This window comes from Malaya genurostris, chromosome 2 (assembly GCF_030247185.1).
Source record: "Malaya genurostris strain Urasoe2022 chromosome 2, Malgen_1.1, whole genome shotgun sequence".
Taxonomy (NCBI): Eukaryota; Metazoa; Arthropoda; class Insecta; order Diptera; family Culicidae; genus Malaya; species Malaya genurostris.
This window is the reverse complement of record NC_080571.1, coordinates 5429082-5447413: the sequence shown is the minus strand read 5'-3', so window position 1 is coordinate 5447413 and position 18332 is coordinate 5429082. Positions and strand designations below refer to the sequence as shown.

The 18332-nt window shown below is 37.1% G+C and overlaps 1 protein-coding gene across 3 annotated transcripts in view; it reads right to left on the bottom strand.

The window, feature by feature from the left end:
• Window positions 1-18332, bottom strand: part of LOC131429952 (protein tramtrack, beta isoform) — a 40680-nt gene that overhangs the window by 4372 nt on the left and 17976 nt on the right. For 2 of the 3 annotated variants that reach the window (XM_058594494.1, XM_058594493.1), the window contains 2 exons: window positions 8075-8223; window positions 7683-8000 (listed from right to left, as the gene is read on the bottom strand). In XM_058594494.1, the coding sequence (XP_058450477.1) occupies window positions 7683-8000; window positions 8075-8164 (408 nt within the window). In that variant the 5' untranslated portion in view covers window positions 8165-8223. Of the gene's footprint in view, window positions 1-7682; window positions 8001-8074; window positions 8224-8377; window positions 8532-18332 lie in introns of those variants that run through there. The other variant, XM_058594495.1, reaches the window with a different exon arrangement.

Sequence of the window (18332 nt, the reverse complement as noted above, 5' to 3'; positions counted from 1 at the left end):
GCAAGAAGGTGCGCCAGCTAGTCTACAATGGCTAAGTAGCAAATGTTGAGAATAATATTCTGTTTTTGTTATCTAATATTATCAGTATATCGAATAAAATTTGAATATCTAACACTTGTGAATTATTTACAGCGAAATCAAAGTGCGTCTAGCTACCCGTGAAAAAAAATTAAGCAAGTTAAATTTTCTTACAATTTTTAGCATTCAAAAGTTTTTTATCTATTATTTTTTATTTAGAAGGTATTTTTATTCAGGCCCATTTGCGTACAAGCTTTACGTGGCCGAATTAGCCAATTTTCTAAATATTACATTTTTTTAAGTGGATCTCGTTGTCACTCTTTTTATAGGAGGAGAGGAGCTTCCATTTCCCTCCTGCGAGGGTTGAGGGGCACTTTGTTCGTGACTCGTCTCGTCATCAATTGCCGCATCGGTGGTTTCGTTGTTGATTTCCGTCTTCTTTTCGTTTTCCTTGATGTTCGCAGTCTTGAGCTCGTTGCTAGTTGCTGTAGATGCGCCTTGTTGTATTTTGGTTGTAGTTGCTGGTTGGTTTGATCATGAAACAGGAGTACTGCGCTCACTAGTTTCCATTGTTGAACGGTTGACCTTGTCTTTGGTTGAAGATGTCCTTTTCGCAGTTTCGGTGCAAGGTTTACCGTAGTGTGCAGGTTGTTCACAAAACTGGCATGTAACCAGCTGATTTTCATAGGTAAACAGCGTTTTACACGGATGTGTCCCACCATGACCACAAATGATGTAAGATGGAATTGTCTTACGTAGATGCATACGTACCACTCGCACGCCATTCCGGATACCGGGGAAAAATTCCGCCATACTTCCCTTTCGATGGAAAGGATTTCACCGTACCGCGACATATTCTCCCGAACGTACTGATCGGTGACCTGCGGGGGGAGGTCATGCACGCGTACTTCTATGGCATTGTCCACCATGTGCACAGGGATTTTGTATGTAATGTTATCACACTCAACACCGTATTTGACCATTCCGTACACTCTATTGTTCACTGTACTATATTGTCTTTGTTTCTGTTATTTCGACCGTATATGATTTGCGACCGTAAATGATTTTCGACTGCGTCGTGTGAGATGCGAGCACGAACGTTTTTTATCTAGTTCGTACAAAAAATATGTTTCTAAAAGATTATTGCATTTTTTAATTTTTTTTGTCCGGTTCTTGCAAAAAATGTTTTTATCTGGTTGTTACCTTTCATAACTTCACACACCTGGTGTTGACAATCGCAGAAACGTATTGCCACGATTGTCGAAATAAATGGTAGAGGATAATGGAACGATGCCGGGAAAAAGGTAGACACTGGCTTGTAAGATTTACGTCCTACGCATTGAACAACCAACTCGCCTTCGAGAGACTTTCAGCTATTAAACTATTGGAGATAGGTAAAGAAGCAATAGTTCAGTAAATCGAAATCGAATTGTGGCAGACCATGTGAGAACATGACTTTCCGATAAAACTGATCAACAAATCTTACATGCTTCTTGATTTTGCGGACGACACTGATATTATTGGTGTAGATCGTAGAGCTGTGGAAGAGGTTTTGGTACTTTTTAAGAGATAAACAGCGAGAATAGGGTTGACCATAAACTGTATTGAAATAAAATACATGGTGGTTGGTGAAGGGTCAGGCAGCCTAAACCGTATTAGATCCGAGGTGGAAATTGATGGGGTACATCAGGCGGTATGTCGACGAGCTCATATATCCTGGAACACTAGTGACTTGCGATAATGATGATAGCAGTGCAATTAAATGGTGTGTAGCGTCTGTGAATAGGGCCGATTCCGTTACCAACCGAAAACTAGTAACTTAAAAGCTCGCACAAAACTTGATCTATACAAGTCATTGAAACTACAAGTTACCCTAAACAGCCATAAGACATGATCGTCGAAGGCGCCAGATTTCCGAGCATTCGGTGTGTATGTGCGAAAAATCCTTCGCTTAATTTGGTCGCTCTAATATATTTTGGACTGGCGTACATATTTCTGGTTGTTATCAAAATGAAGTACATTGTGTCTCAGAATTTTGACGATCATTCTATTCTTCAACATATGAATGAATATGTACGTTACCCTACTCGTCGTTAAGGGGCGGGCAGGGTCTAAAACTTTATAAAAATCACTTATTATTTTCTTTATATTATCTTATAGTAAAACATTTCAAAAATATTCTGTGAAATTTTCAAGCCTATTGGAACGAAACTCCGGAAGTAACCTTTACCTATGGCTATCTCATTCTGCGAAGAAGCAAGAGCTCGTCGCACAGGCCCGAGGTTTCTACTTCGATTGACTTTATAACTTGACAAGACATTCTTGAAAGGTTTCATTATAATTATAAACCATAAAAGAAAAAATATGATTTTTTGAAAATATTAGACCCTAAGGGCTCCCTGAAGTAATTAATTATTATTATTAATTTTGTAGATAAAAAACTTTAAACGCATCTTTCTCGAAAGCAGGTCCGTGTCCATCGTCATTCAAAAACTACTGCACCAATTTTTTTTTTCAAATTTTGTACACATATTCCACATATACACACTTAATCTCGTTCGGTAATTCTTGCCTCTTTTCACGAGTTTTGAACAGCCGAACTACCGAATATTTCCATTCTACTGATATATCAGCACAATTGAACATTTGTTGACAGCAGTACCTCAAGGTACCGCAGTGATAAAACGTGAATTTTACCGAAAAAATCACCTACCGAGATTTGAACAGCTAAGGTCGGTAATCCAATCTAAGTGTGTAAACAAAAACAGACACCAACGTTGTCCTTCTCGTTTGTTTGTTTGTTTGTTTGGGGAGGCTTAACAGCTACAAAATGGCGATTTTTTTCGTGAAAAATCGTAGTATTCACTTTAAACAACCATCAACAATTAATTAAATCAAACAGAAACGTTGGGGTCTAAAAAAACTTCTACTCTAATTATGCTGCGTTCATTTGTTCCGTTCTGATTACTCTGCGCTGAGATACAGTGGACACCGCAAATCATGATTTTTAAGAAGCGTCCTCAAAAATACCTCTTTACCGACTTATTTCTCAATATTTTTTCACGAAAAAATTACAAAATGTTGTTCGAATGATGCTCCTTATCATGCAAAATATTTGAATTTATTTTGTTGAACGATAATTCTGGAAAAAAATCTCAAAAATGATGTATTTTTTTCTGCGATATTTTGATTTTCAACCCTAAATTGCACACTAGCGTCACCAATTGGAGAATTTTCAACTACTGTTCACACTATTTTATCTGTTTTGAACTCCGGAACGGTCTTTTCGAAACAGAGATGCGAGATCTGTAGATTTGTCTGTAAATCTGCAGATTTCGGGTATAGTGCTGCAGACATTTTTTGTTTGGTATAGTGCTGCAGAAATTGTTGCCAGCAAGACATGCTTGCTGACTGCAGATTTTTTTCACATTTATAGATTTTTGAAACCCTGTATGCAGATATTTGAAATTTTTACCTGTCATCTCTGTTCCGAAAACACCAACATTCTACATCATCAGGGTTTAGAGATATCACATAATAATTTTTCCATCGTCAAATTGTGAGCCCACTAGCGCCATTCGGTGGAAAAGTTCTCAACTAACATGGTTTTCATAATGTATACTCTGACATTCATAACTACTTTCCAACAAATAAAACCGCTCTATATCTTTCAGTTTTTTGATAAAATCATAATTCTGATAATTAAAATGTATTTTCAAGCACAACTAACTACATCTGATGGAGCGATTCCAAGTTAAAACAATTGCTGTTTGACAAACTTGAAATTCCCGCATTCTTCAAAATACTAAATTTGCGAGTTACTTGGAACTCAAATCGTGTTGTCTGTTGTAAGCGAATGATTCACACACTTAAATTGGATTATCGACCTCAGCTGTTCAAATCTCGGTAGGTGATTTTTTCGGTAAAATTCACGTTTTATCACTGCGGTACCTTGAGGTACTGCTGTCAATAAATGTTCATTTGTGCTGATATATCAGTAGAATGGAAATATTCGGTAGTTCGGCTCTTCAAAACTCGTCAAAAGAGGCAAGAATTACACACTTAGATTTTATTACCGACCTCGGCTGTTCAAATCTCGGTAGGAGATCTTTTCAGTAAAAATAACGTTTTATCACAGCGGTACCTTAAGGTACTGCTGTCAACAAATGTTCATTTGTGCTGATATATCAGTAGAATGAGAATGTTCGGTAGTTCGGCTGTTCAAAACTCGTCAAAATATGAAAGAATTACTGAACGAAATTAAGTGTGTACCGAACGAGATTAAGTGTGTACATCATGCATTTTCAAAGCGCCCCTGGCAAAGCAGTTCTCAACTAATTGTATTTCAAACTACACTAAATTGTTAGCCTAAGTCTTAGTCTACAACAAGAATGCCGAAGATTGTATAGCTGTATTTGTCGACCGAAGCGAGATAACCGTTCACAGCCCCAGTCGAAAACCATATGCTCTGTGTCTCGTATATCGCGGTTTTTCCGGCAATTATGAATCCGGAAACAACGAATACCGGCAAAACCGAATCTGCGTTGTACGAGACACCACTGTATACCTTTGCTGAGTTTTCCGGTTCACGATTAATGAACATGCATTTTCCATGAGGTTTTTTACCGTCACTGCTAACCTCAATCGGATGAACACATTTTGACAGTTCAGCAGTACTGTTTGTAAACAAAGATTTTTTTGTTTGTCTTTTGACAAATTGGATGAGACCATTTACGGCCATATCGCCAAAATAGAGTTTTAAAACATTTGTTCTCGATTGAATACGGTTTGTTTTTGAGATTTATTATATAGTCACTGTTGCAAAGTGTAAAGATGATTGTATAAAACGTGTTCTTCGATTTTTGTTTAAGCTTGTTTGTAAACAGTACCGCTGAACTGTCAAGGATGAATGCTTGTTCATTTGTGACGTCACGGTAAAAAAATCTAATGTCGTTTTCGCTTGATGCCAAACTTAACCCAGTTTCCACTCTAACTGCTGTCAAATCGTTTGTTTGAAGCCAGTTTTAAACCTAGGTTCAACGTTGTTGAACTGAAAATCGAGTCAGTTTCGAACCTTTCCTATCAGGTTTGCTAGAACCCTCGTTGCTAAGTGCGAAACCAACACAGTTTCATGAAAAGTGGTCGTTTGATGAAACTACCCTGGGTCAGTTTCAGTTTTCTCGAGCGAAAACGACATAGGGCAACGGCTCCCTATTTCATCTGAGCTCCTATTTCCATCTCATCCCTTCACCTCATAACTTTGAACATGAATAATATTTTACAACCTACCGGAAGCAAACTGTGAAATGTTTTAAAATGATTTGAAAAGCTATTGTCACACTTTCCTATTGAAAGAAATGGTTTTAAATTCTTCGGTGATCGTTTTTTTCATATAAAATAAACTCACTTTTCAATTTAGGACACATTTTCGTCTCAAGATTTACAGTTCGTCATGTTTCTGAATATCTACTAATCGATTCGTCTCAAAACATGATCACTATTTCGCACAATTACACTACTATTGAATGCTGGATGACTTCATAATTGGTTATGTTCACTTGCCACTTGTTTAGTTAACGATTAAAAATTTCAAAAATTACCAAGCAATAAAAGTCTTCAAAAATATGAGATGAAAGTTTTTCACTTCGTTCACTTGATTGCGCTTTGTTTTCATCTCATTTGGTTTTGCAAAGTTGCCAAGTTATCTCATAATGTTACAAAACAAAAATTGTTTATTTTCTTCAAATTATCATCAAAAAGTATGTTTTTGGTATCCGTGACATTAGTTTAATTATATTATTGATATGAATATTTCAATAAAACTGTTTCAGCTTCGAATATTACCAGAAAGAACGTGTTAAATACTAATGAAATAATCATTGTGGCAAATCTAGTAGCACTGGTTTCGTTCCGCTATACGCCAACATAACGCTGTGAAGTGTGTGTGTGTGTTTCATCGGCTGTGCACAGAGATGCCAGATATTTTCATAGAAAATATGTATTACTTTGCATAGAATGTCTATATCTGTTCTATCTGTTTTCACTAATGAAATGATGTTAAAAGATAGTTCTTTAGATCTCCGTAAGTCATTGCCCCATTAATTAGATAATTCAACGAGTAAAGGGGTACGGTTGTATCGTTTGAGTTGTATATCTGGCAGCGGCGAGGCAGTCGGTCACCAGAATGTCTGCACAGCCATATTTTTCCAGCTGGCAGCGTTTAGTCAGCCATCTGGCAGCCATGCGTATGCGGGTGAGAGTGTAATAGTGGAATATTTTGTTTTGATTGCTGTCGCCATTGCTAATTTATAGGATGAATAAAAGATCAACGATAGGATGGATAAAAATCCATTGAGATGAAATTAGGAGCAGAGTAGTGAAAACATCATTAGCGTTTTTAACTGTTTTATAAATATTAGTTGAATTTTCAAGAAATGTGAATCAATTCTCAACGTGGAGCAAGGCGAATGAAGCAGTAATATGAAATAGTTACAGTGATTTTAGTGGCTAAATCGGGATTTGAAAGCGACGTTCTTACAAATGAGATGAAATAGGGAGCCCTTACCCTAATTGATGTATGAGACTTCTTAAGTTTATCTTTGATTATAGCATACTGCGATTGGCTCGTGAATACGTGATTTTTCGATGGTGTACAATAGAAATACTAAAACGACGTTGCAACAAAGATAAACTCAAGATAGAGTAGTCTAAAATTTCTTATGTCGTTTTCGTTTTTAAATTGCACTACACCGGTGTAGCGAAAGCTGCACTGAAACCGTTCGTTTTTACCAATTGCACTACACCAGTGCTGCACTTTTTCTGCACCGATACCACTGGTGTACCACTCATCAAAGCTGCAGCTCTGTGCAATGCAATGGAATCGTTTACTGTAGTCAAGGGTTACTGTTTATGTTTTCATCATTTTTGGTCATTTATTTATGCCATGGTGTAGCACTGCACCGGTGTAGTACAGTTTAAAAACGAAAACGACATTAAGTATCATTTGAATAGGACACCTCGATGAGCTCGGTTCACTGTCAGTTTCAGTCGTTTGAAGCAAAACAACAAGCGTCTGATCACTAGATACGTCGTAACTATGACAATGATTGTTTATGTTTGGAAAAATATCAAGATACAATATGAACGATATTGAGCAATTTTGCCTTACACACTTAATCTCGTTCGGCAATTCTTGCCTCTTTTGACGTGTTTTAAACAGCCGAACTACCGAATATTTCCATTCTACTGATATATCAGCACAAATGAACATTTGTTGACAGCAGTACCTCAAGGTACCGCAGTGATAAAACGTGAATTTTACCGATAAAATCACCTACCGAGATTTGAACAGCTGAGGTCGGTAATCCAATTTAAGTGTGTATGTATTTTCTTTGATAAAGGCAAAACATGTCACGCTTGTACATTTCTGTCACGGAAGTCGTAACTATTTTACGATGTGTGTTGTGTTTTGTAAATTCGTAATAACTGACATGAAGAATGCCCGTACAAACTCAATAATGGTTTATGTTGCATGTTGCAGGGATGAGCATTACGATAATTCAAACATTAAATTCCTTGCTTTTGGCACCAATATTTTCGAGTACCTCACCTGCAGTGTAGCACGAAAATAATAACAAATGATTCATGTTCGCACTAATACTTACACCACTAAAGTCGGCTAATCCCTTAATGCCTAGTGTCTCGGCCAGCGAGAGTAGTGTTGAGATTTGCTCCTCGTAAACATTGACTTCACCGGAGTACATGAATGTGAGCAGTGCGACGACAGCGTGAAAGGAGGCACCCGGCAGTACAACCACCGGATACAGTGGTCCATCGAGGGTCCGAAATAACTCGGAAAAAAATGTGCTACAGGCGCTGAGTACCACACGGTGTGCTTTAATATTGCGACCTTCAGCGATCAGTGTCACGTCGGTCAGGTGTGATTGGTCCAACAGAATTGGTAGCGAGCTCAACAAACTTGCCTGCGCGGAAATGGGGAAAAAAACAGTCCATTATCATTTGAGTGGCTTGGTTTTGGGCATGCTCATTTTCTTACCTGATGATTATGCCATCGAAGGCAAAATTGCTGACTATTTCCACCTCCCCCATTGGTCGTAGCTCCGCCGCTGTGCGAATGTGTGTCCATGATGTTACTGCTACTGGTGCTGCTTGACTGACTGGGACAGTGATTGTCTGCCGGTCAAACTGAAATAGAAAAGAGAAGCAATTGATGTGCGAGAAAATAAAAGCACACTCGTTTATCCGTTTTCGATCATGATCCTTCGTCCTTGATCCGACTATAGAAAACCAAATAGGAACCGAGTGTCCTGCCCACTGTTTCCACACCACCCACACGCACTTCGCAAATGATCAACTGCCATTATAGGAGCAGTACTTATTCGTCATTACACATGCATTCCGTTTCCGAGATCTGTGAGGAAGAGCACAGTGAAAAGCAATAAAATCAGCGCGACCACTTGTTACACACCCATCATCATTATAGCGATCGGTTTTCTGACGAAGTGATCTGGTGCTGCTGATGCTGACTGAGGTATGAGAGAGAGAGAGGTCGGCGGCATTTGGATTTGATCGAGTGTTTTTTCTCCGCGCCGTGTCGTTGCCAATCCATCCATCAGAACGAGCGAACGACGACTACGACGACGAATTGGGTTTCAGGAAAAATAAAAATAAACGCATATCTAGCAGTTTGATATTATCCCCGGCCAGACCTAGCCTGGCCAGGCCATGCCAGGCCAGGCCAGACCAAGCAAAGACAAAAGGAAGACCGCATGAGATCGAGCAAAGAACAACAACAAGAAGTGATGAAAATTCTCCACACGAACGACGGAAAATTGTTGTCACACGTACAGAATCGCCATCGGGAAGGAAAGTGTGCGCGACACAATACCACTGCCGGTAGCCGTTTTACCTTTGGTATGTGAGAACGGTTGAAGAGTATTGACGAAATAAAAAAAGAATGAATAATTTGTTAAACTTTTCTTACTAACAATCAAAGCTTTACTACACTCTTAATAGACTCATACTGCTCTTAGAGTGTGCAATAAATCAATTTAGTTTTAATTAAAGTGCCCATTGAAATAAAGTACGTAATGCAAAGCAAACTCTAATCAAAAATCATGATCATAACAAAATCGCAGTTGGCGATCATTTTGACAGTAACCAATTTAATCATAATCTAAATAACAAACAAAACAATACAATCTTAATGTTTTTGCCTTTCCCAATAGGAAAGTAATAGAATAGCTGTGAAATCCGATTTTCGATCGAAGCTCCGGAGACCCCTGTTGTTTTCTACCATTCGACTCAACTTAACGAAATCGGAAAATGTCTATGTGTGTCCACTTTTATAACCGCTCAATTTCCACGAAGATGGCTGAACCGGTTTCAACTGCTATTAGGTTATTGATCAAGTCGAGCTGAGTAATGTCTGTGTGTGTTGGCCCGTCGAACTTCGTCTCGACCAATAATTTTTTGTTCGAATTTATGTTTTCGGACATCAGAATTACTTAGTGATTAACGTTTCTCTTCATTTTTTTCGGATTACTTAATAGATTACAATTAACGGAATTCGACACACATTCGCTTTAGCCCAAAAAAGAAAAAAATCACAAAAAAATCACTCACAGGGATACCTCTTTAATGGATCAGGGCCATTTTATCGAAGGCTTTTTCGCCGAATGCCGTTTCACCGAAAACCTTTTCGCCGAATGCCGAAAGCCATTTCGCCGAATTCTTCATAAGTCTTAATATCGTGACTGGAATTGATAGAAAACAAATACAAAATGAATGTGTTGACTCCCGTTTTGTTGACCTACAATCGTGAAATGATCCAGACACTTGAATAATTTTTGTAGGTTTATTCATGATCCTCGGAACGGAATTCCCAAAAAACTTGATGACTTTATTAGTGTACCTACCTGGTAATTGTTTGCGGTATTTGCCGATAACTGAGTGCAGATGAAAAAATATCTAATGCGGCTTCGTCACATCGTTTTGTTCGTAGAAGCCACGTTTGCCACGTTCTAGATGTGATTCTTGCTTCCGAAAATCGATAAAAAAGCTCACTAACCAGAATTTTGTATTGATAAACTTTACACAATGTTAAAGAGTTTCTCTTCTAGAGTTGTTGATTTGGTAGGATATATTACAATTTGTATTTAGCCCAAGTAACCAAAAGTTCGTAAAAAAGATTTGGCTTAATCAGCATACAAAGCATTGTGAACAGTCCGTTTTTAAGGAATTACGTATACTTGAATGTTCACCCGACGCAACAGAACAAACTTTGGAGCAGTTTCTTGTACAGCCTTTAGGTTTCCTAAGAAATTTGCCTGTATGATCCAGCTGCCAAAAAGTGCCACGCGTACTTTAGAGCTCTAATAAAGTGAATATTTTTCAGGTACTGTGAAACTTTTGGCTTATTATGTGCGCTTAGTGTAATCTAAATCATTCTATAGCAAAATGCAAGAAAAATTTCTTAATTTGACCTTATCGCTTCTACAGCACAATCTTTACATTGATTCATTCATTTATTTTCTGATTTGTTAAACTCACGGCCACGATGACCAATATTATTCATATGACTCCATTGCACACAATCCATCTACTGGTAAACAATATCAGAACTTTTTCTTCTATCGATGGTATAGCTAGAAAAGCCATATACATTCCGTCATAAAGTCATTTGGCAAGCAATAATTTTGGTACCCTATTAAGCACGTGAATGTGAAATTTCCACACAAAGCAACTCGTTGCGCGCCAAACGATTTTTTCAACAATCTTTTCTTTTCATCGACTGCCAAATACTTATGCAACTCTTTATGCGCCAAACACCTATCGATGATCTGGCAAGCATGAGCGACTTTTTCAATGGAAAACTCCATTGTCCATACAAAACAACTTTATGGATTTTTCATACTTTTCCAGCAAGGTTTCCTAATTTTTTTGATGTTCGAACCGGGTGGGGGTAAAAACTGCTGAAACAAAAAATGAATCGTGTAAATCCGTCCATCCGTTCTTACGTGATGCAATGACAAAGAATGATTTCTGCATTTTTATATAGCTAGATGTATGTATGATATGTTTACGTTTCGTCTTAGACTCATCAGGCATAGCAGTTCAAATTGAACTGCTTTAGGCAAAACTCGGTAGTTCAATTTGAACCGCTAAGCAGACGTAAACTTTCTGCTATTTACAGAACACTTTTTTCCCTTTGCATCGAAATGCAATGTCTATACTGACGTGCCGAACGAAAACGTGTTTTCGACTTTTTCTGGCCGATATGTATGTATGTTTGCATACATTTAAACACACTTTTTTACAAAGTATACTATTTACGTTACTTTTTTTACGGACCAAATTTCAAAATACCGTACTTGTTATACGAATTAAATTCCAAATGACTTAAACGTATTCTCCGAAACTATTTCATAAAATGAGCATTTTGCATAGTTTGAAAATTTGGGCTACGAAATTATTCGTATCCTGTATTTTAGTTGACTAATTTGACGAATAGCTCCGGTAACAATGTTATGTTAGAACTCAGAATCCAAAATGGTGACTTCCGGTTTATCAATATTCCTCGAAAACCTTCACGATATGAGTATATGATGTGCGAGGTCGTTCCGAATTCCAAGAATAATCGATATTGTTAGAAAATCATCACAGTACTTTCGAAACGGGTTTGATAAAACATACCTGAGAATAAAGATTCATCATCTAGTCCGTCCCAAAAATATCAATCTATATATAAAAATGCAGGGCTTATTCTTTGTAATCGCATCACGTAAAAACGGATGGACGGATTTACATGATTCTTTTTTTGTTTGATCAGTTTCCATCCCCACCGGGTTCGTACATAAAAAAAAATCGAACATTCACCGAAAAAGTGGGAAAAATCCAAAAAATAGTTTTGTATGAAAAATTGCTAGATCTACGATTGATGTTTGCCGCGGAACGAGCTGCATTAGTATTTTTTTGTCCGTTGAAGAAAAGAATACTAGACCGTTGAAAAAATCGTTTGGCGCGCAACGAGTAGTTTTGTGTGGAGATATCACATGCATACTTGATCCATGCGATTTGTCATTTCGAGCCACGTGCTTAATTGGTTATTGCGAAATTTAAAAGATTGTGCTGTAGCAGCGATAAGGTTGAACAGTCATAATTTTTTTTTAGCATTTTGCTTTCAAATTAATTTAGATTGCACTGAGCGCACATTATAAGTGGCAATTTAATACCGATGTGTAAGGTGATTACCATAATGTATTAAGACTGGAGTTTTATATTCTAAATTCTGTGATTTAAAATTGTAGCGAAGTGTCTCCAACCCACCATAAATTCCACAGCATCTGAAAATATTAGTTTCTTACTGCTTTACAGTACTCATGACACTTTTTTGAAACTTGAACGTACAGAAAAAGTTCTGAGTAAACTTTGCTCGCTACTGAACAAGGAGCTGCTTCAAAGTTTGTTCTGTTGCGTCGGGTGATCATTCAAGTGTGAACATTTCCTTTAAAACGGGCTGTTTAGAATGCTATTCATTCGTTTTGTATGCTCTTAAGCTAAATCATCTTTCATTTTCATGAACTTTTGGTTACTTAGGGTAATACAGATTTTGAATATTTCCCTTTCTGAATGAACAACTCTTGAAAAGAAGCTCTCCAACATTGTTAATTTTTTTAATAGAAAATTTTTGTTCAATACAAAATGCTGACCTTTTTATCTATTTGAATAATGGATTACAAGAACCATATCTGAAAGAGCGAACGTGGCACCTTATATTCATCATGTCGAAACCAACAGACAGTCTTCACTATTCACTGCATTGACTCAAAGGATGAGATGACAATCTGTGTATTCGCTTCATTTTTGCGTAGTAGTGTTGCACATTTTCACATTAATTTTTGGTGACATTTTTTTTTCAAGCCAACGCGAATGTGTGTCACATTCCGTTGATTGTAGATTAAGAAATCAGAAAAATATTGGAGAGAAACGTTAACCACTTTGTCGTTTGACAATTCTGCTGTCCGAAAACATAAATTCGTAAATTCGAACAAATAATATTTGGATGAGACGAAGTTCGACCCAAATATTTTTCAAGAAATACAAATATATAGGTACAACCTCAAATATCATTTCAAGACATCTTCTCATCAAATTGTAACTTTTGATGAGCAAAACTTTTGTTCTAAAAACCTACAAGTGAATTTATTAGTTACCACTTAATTCCATTATTTCACTGTCACGTCACTACACTTTCACTAAGTATAACAATCGTTACAATACGAATACGTGTTTCAGCTATTATTCACAATCATCATCATCAGTGTGTCAAAGTTTTGTTTATTGTGTGATACTTGTTATCTAACTTAGTACCTCTTTTGATTTCAAACAAACATACTTATGCTTACTGCTAGGTGGCTTGGAAATTTTTTTAACAAACGTTCGGGAGCACAAAAAAAACATATTATTCGTTGATTTTGAACATTGAATAAAACATTGGTAAAATAAATCTTTTCGAGTACAGCGGACTCAACCCTCATAAAACTATAGTACACTGTCTAACTATTGCAGAAAAGCATTCAGGTGAAGTAAATTAAATAATAAAACATGTTAAAGCGGAATTCCATTTACACAGGCTCCGCTTAAACTAAGTTTTCTGATCAACTATGCTCAGATCTACCTAACAACATAATAATAGATATTTATGATTAAAATATGGTTCAATAGAGGTTAAAGAAACATCATCTAAGAAAGGTTTCCTCTGTCAAGTGGATGAATCGAACTGTTTATTCTCCTACATTCGACTTGATTTTCATCAGTGGCAACAACCACTTTGGTGGCGATCTGATTAGAGAGAGAGAGCGCGCGAAAGAAAATTAAGAAAGTTCGCGCTTCACTGCTGGTGGAAAAATAGCGATCGCTAACTAGTGGCATTAAGTGCCCTATGCCTGGGCGGAGAAAATCTACTAGAAACTAGAGAAAGTCGATCCAAGCGAAACCAAGGCAGCAGCACTATATTTTATACGCATTGTACTGTAAGCGAAGATTGCGCTATTATTAGAATATTTAATTATACTAGTTGAGGCCATCACAGTCTAAATAGGAGAGCTCCGATGATCGTGTGGTCAATTGGACACTAGTAGAATTTACGATACGAAAATGCAAACAACCTGGTCTAGACCAGGTGTGAAAGATGACACCACCGGGTGAAATATGCCGGAAAATTATCATAGCGTTAACGGTCATTCAAGACGGTAACGAAGCGCGAAAATTTTTATTCATTTTTTATGGTTTACGAAATGTCTCGCAGAATAACACTAATCGGTCGGCCTGTTTTACAAATATGTATAACAAATACTACTCGTTTGGTTGCACTCCTGTCTGAGGGTAAAACGCACGTGCCATGTTTTGACACGACTAAGCAGTAATCTAGGTCTGCCTGTTGTGACAGGGAAAATTCTTTTGAATTAAAAGTTGAGAATTCCGTTTTGTTTTGCATTTATTGACGAGTTCGCAGTAGGCTGAGTACAAAAGTACAACATAGTTTTTTCCTTTTCTTCTGTCAAACCGTTTGTTTGTAGCCAGTTTTGAATGACATTGAACTGAAATTCAGGTATGCTTCGATCACCAGCTTCTTATCTCGGGTTTGTTCACTACATCGCAGTTTCATTAAAATTTTCATCAAAGTAGGCTATACTATTCAAGTTGACTACATGACATTACATGTATTATTTAGCTAAATCAGCTGTGAAATCAATGACAGAACATGATGTTACATTTTTGCATGTCCATTTAGATGAATTGTAACACTTTTTTCATGTGCAATTTGAAAGATACCAAAATACATAATTATTTTGTACTGTGCACACTACGATTTCTCAATTGAACCGAATACCTGAACTGAATACCAAAAATTTCAAATTTCCTTTAAAAGATTCAACGAATAGTTGCTGGAAAATGTTGTTTGAAGTCGTTCCAAAATTTATGATGGCGACTTCCAGTATTCTCCGGACACCATTCCTAAGTATAAATTGTAACTTGTTAAAATTGCATGTTTCACAATTGTTACCTAACGGTCATTTTTGTTAGATAAGTGATATGCATTTTTGTAACAAATATGAAAATCATTCATATTACTGTTAGTGAAACCTAATGTTATGTTACAAATCAGTTTTTCTAACTGACTGTACAATATGTTCATTTGAGTAGTTTTGTATCCGGTTTTCACTTTACAATATACAAATTGAAGCATGTCAAACATGAAACTTGTTGCACATTATACAAGCAAAGAGAGCATTTAAGAAGGAAGTACAAGCGCAGCCGCCGAGAGGGAGAAAAAAAAGTGGGGAGGGCCAGGACTTCTCCAAGGGTGCCGGAAAGTCAGAGTTTTAAATTTATGTTTTATTCTTCACACTCTCAGAAAAAAACATGTAAATTTATGTCTTCTGACTTAATTTTACAGTTGATTCCATACAGTATTCGTGTATGATGATGTAGTTTGACGCGATGGATCGTGTATTGTTTATAAAATTGTAAGCGGGGCACTCTATGAAACGGTAGAAAAAATGGTCCATTTCCATTTGATTACTGCACAGAAACCGAAGAAGGTACGAAAACTCTTTTTAAAGCATCTGTAGATGTAAGTTTGAGGATAGGAAACTATTCAAAATGGCGAACGTATCGAGCATCTCCAGAGACTGGTTTAGAAAAAATCGAATTCTCGTTCACATACGAGGTCTGTTCAAAAAGTTCCCGGAATTTTTTAATTGCGCGCGTCTGGAGAGTCCGGTGGTCAATTTTTTTTTATTGTGTTGGTACATATGTCCCTAATGTATGGTGAAATTTTCAGCTGTATTCATTGTTTACATTCTGTCTTGTAGCGGCTGGTGTAGACGTGTTTTTTTGAGCTCGGCGATTTTTGTTAGTTTAAACAATGGAAGAATTGAAGAGTCAAAGAATTTGTATTAAATTTTGCATGAAAAATGAAATAAAGTGTAACCAAGTGTGCGAAATGTTACAGAGAGCCTACGGTGAGTCTGCTTTGAAAAAAACAAGTGTTTACGAGTGGTATAAGCGTTTCCAAGATGGCCGCGAAGACGTTGAAGACGACGAACGCTCCGGTCGACCCAGCACGTCAATAATCGATGAAAATGTGGGAAAAGTGGAAAAAATGATTATGGATGATCGCCGAATCACTATTAGAGAAAATGCTGATGAAGTTGGCATATCAGTTGGCTCATGCCATCATATTTTTTCAAATGTTTTGGGCATGAAACGAGTGGCAGCAAAATTCGTTCCAAAACTCATCGTTGCTTATTCGTGATTTTTTGGCTAAAAACAAGAGTTTAATCATGCCTCAACCTCCTTATTCACCAGATATCGCTCCGTGTGATTTTTTCCTGTTCCCAAAGTTGAAGAGACCCATGAAAGGACAGCGTTTTTCTTCGATTGAAGAGATAAAGGCAGAATCGCTGAGAGTGCTACAGAGCATTACACAAAGTGACTATCAGGGGTGTTTCGAAGACTGGAAAAAACGCTGGCATAAGTGTATTATATCTAGGGGGGGATTACTTTGAAGGAGACCATATAGATGTTGACGAATAAATAAATATTTTTTTAGAAAAATGAGAATTCCGGGTACTTTTTGAACAGACCTCGTATATGTAAGAAAAACGAGGTGTTAAATTTATTGAAAATAGAATATCACAACCAAGTTTTCATACACATTAGAGATACTTCTCTGTATAACGTCTTACCAAATAAGAAACAAATCGTATCAGTTTGACCAGCAGGTTTTATTTTTATGTGCTTCAATTGAATGACACAGCGCGAGTAAATTCAATTGATTAAAACAATAAATGAAAAATCGATTTTTCATTGAGTGCCCCCCTAATTCTTGTAAAATTCAGTTATTCAACAGCTATCGTCTTTGTAAGTAGAGCCATTCGTGGTAGTAGTCTATTTAAAAATCCCTTAATGCGATTACATACCCTTGCCCTCATGTACAAAGGCCCGTAAAATTGCCGTCTCCCCGGCCCCACATTTTCTTTCGGCGGCCCTGGATACAAGAGCAATGTTTACTACTTGGGTTTTTTACTATGGAAGGAAAGGATACTGCAAAACGATATTTGAAGTTCTTCCAAAATTCAAGATGGCGTCTTCCGATTACTCTATATTTTTAAAAAATCCTTACAATATAGGAAGGTAGGCTCAATTCGTCGGCGTTCCTTATCACCTTTTCACATTCGCCGATTTGCCTACCTTGGAAAGTGTTCCACTAAATTATTGTTTGTTGTTTTCCTTATCTTGTATGGATTTCGTCTATTATTACCGATTCTCGCGAAACGTAAACTGTAATGAAAAGCTATGAAAAGGTTTTTTTATTCAAAAAATTGGTTTCGCTAAAGTTTTAAATCGCCCATATTGTATTGTTTTTTTTTAATATCCAGCTTTCTATCTTGGAACAGATTGAATGACACACTGATGAAAGCTGCTAAAAGCAGACCGGAAAATAGTATTTGCAACTCTGAATTTGTTTTATATAGCGAAATCAACGAAATCTCCAGAGTGACTCAGTTCATTACACAAAACGCTCTAAAAAAAGAAATAGATCCTGGATTAAAAACAGGTTTCAATCATTCTTTACCGTGGCGGAAGTGATTTTTACAAAACTTACAACAAAATTTGCGAAATTTGAATTTTTTGTTAAATAAATTTAAAAAGTGAGAGTTTTTTCCCCAGAAAATGCCACTAAGGAGTGTATCGAAAATAAGCTATCCACATACATTTGTATTGTACGCATGTATTTGTGATGGTTATTTATGCTCAGATCACAGCATGATGTGCGTTCGGCTTTCAGCTTTCGTTTATGACGATGAGACTTATGTAAAGAAGGACTCAAAAACCCTTCCAGGTCCACAATACTTTACTGTCGTCGTTGGGGATGATGTGAGCGATGCGAACAGGTTGATTCAAATGGAGAAAATCGGTCGAAAGGTACTGGTATGGCAAGCAATATGTTCCTGTGGTTTGAAGTCAACCATTTTTTACACTACCGGAACTATAAATGCAGAAATCTATCGATCTGAGTGTCTCCAGAAGAGATTGCTGCCTTTATATAAGAAGCATAGTGCACCTCCACTATTTTGGCTGGATTTAGCGTCGGCTCACTATGCCAAAACCACTCTCAATTGGCTTGCGGAAAAGGGTATAATTTCCGTTGAGAAAAATATCAATCCACCAAATTGCCCTCAGCTTCGACCCATCGAACGCTACTGGGCAATCGTGAAGAGGGT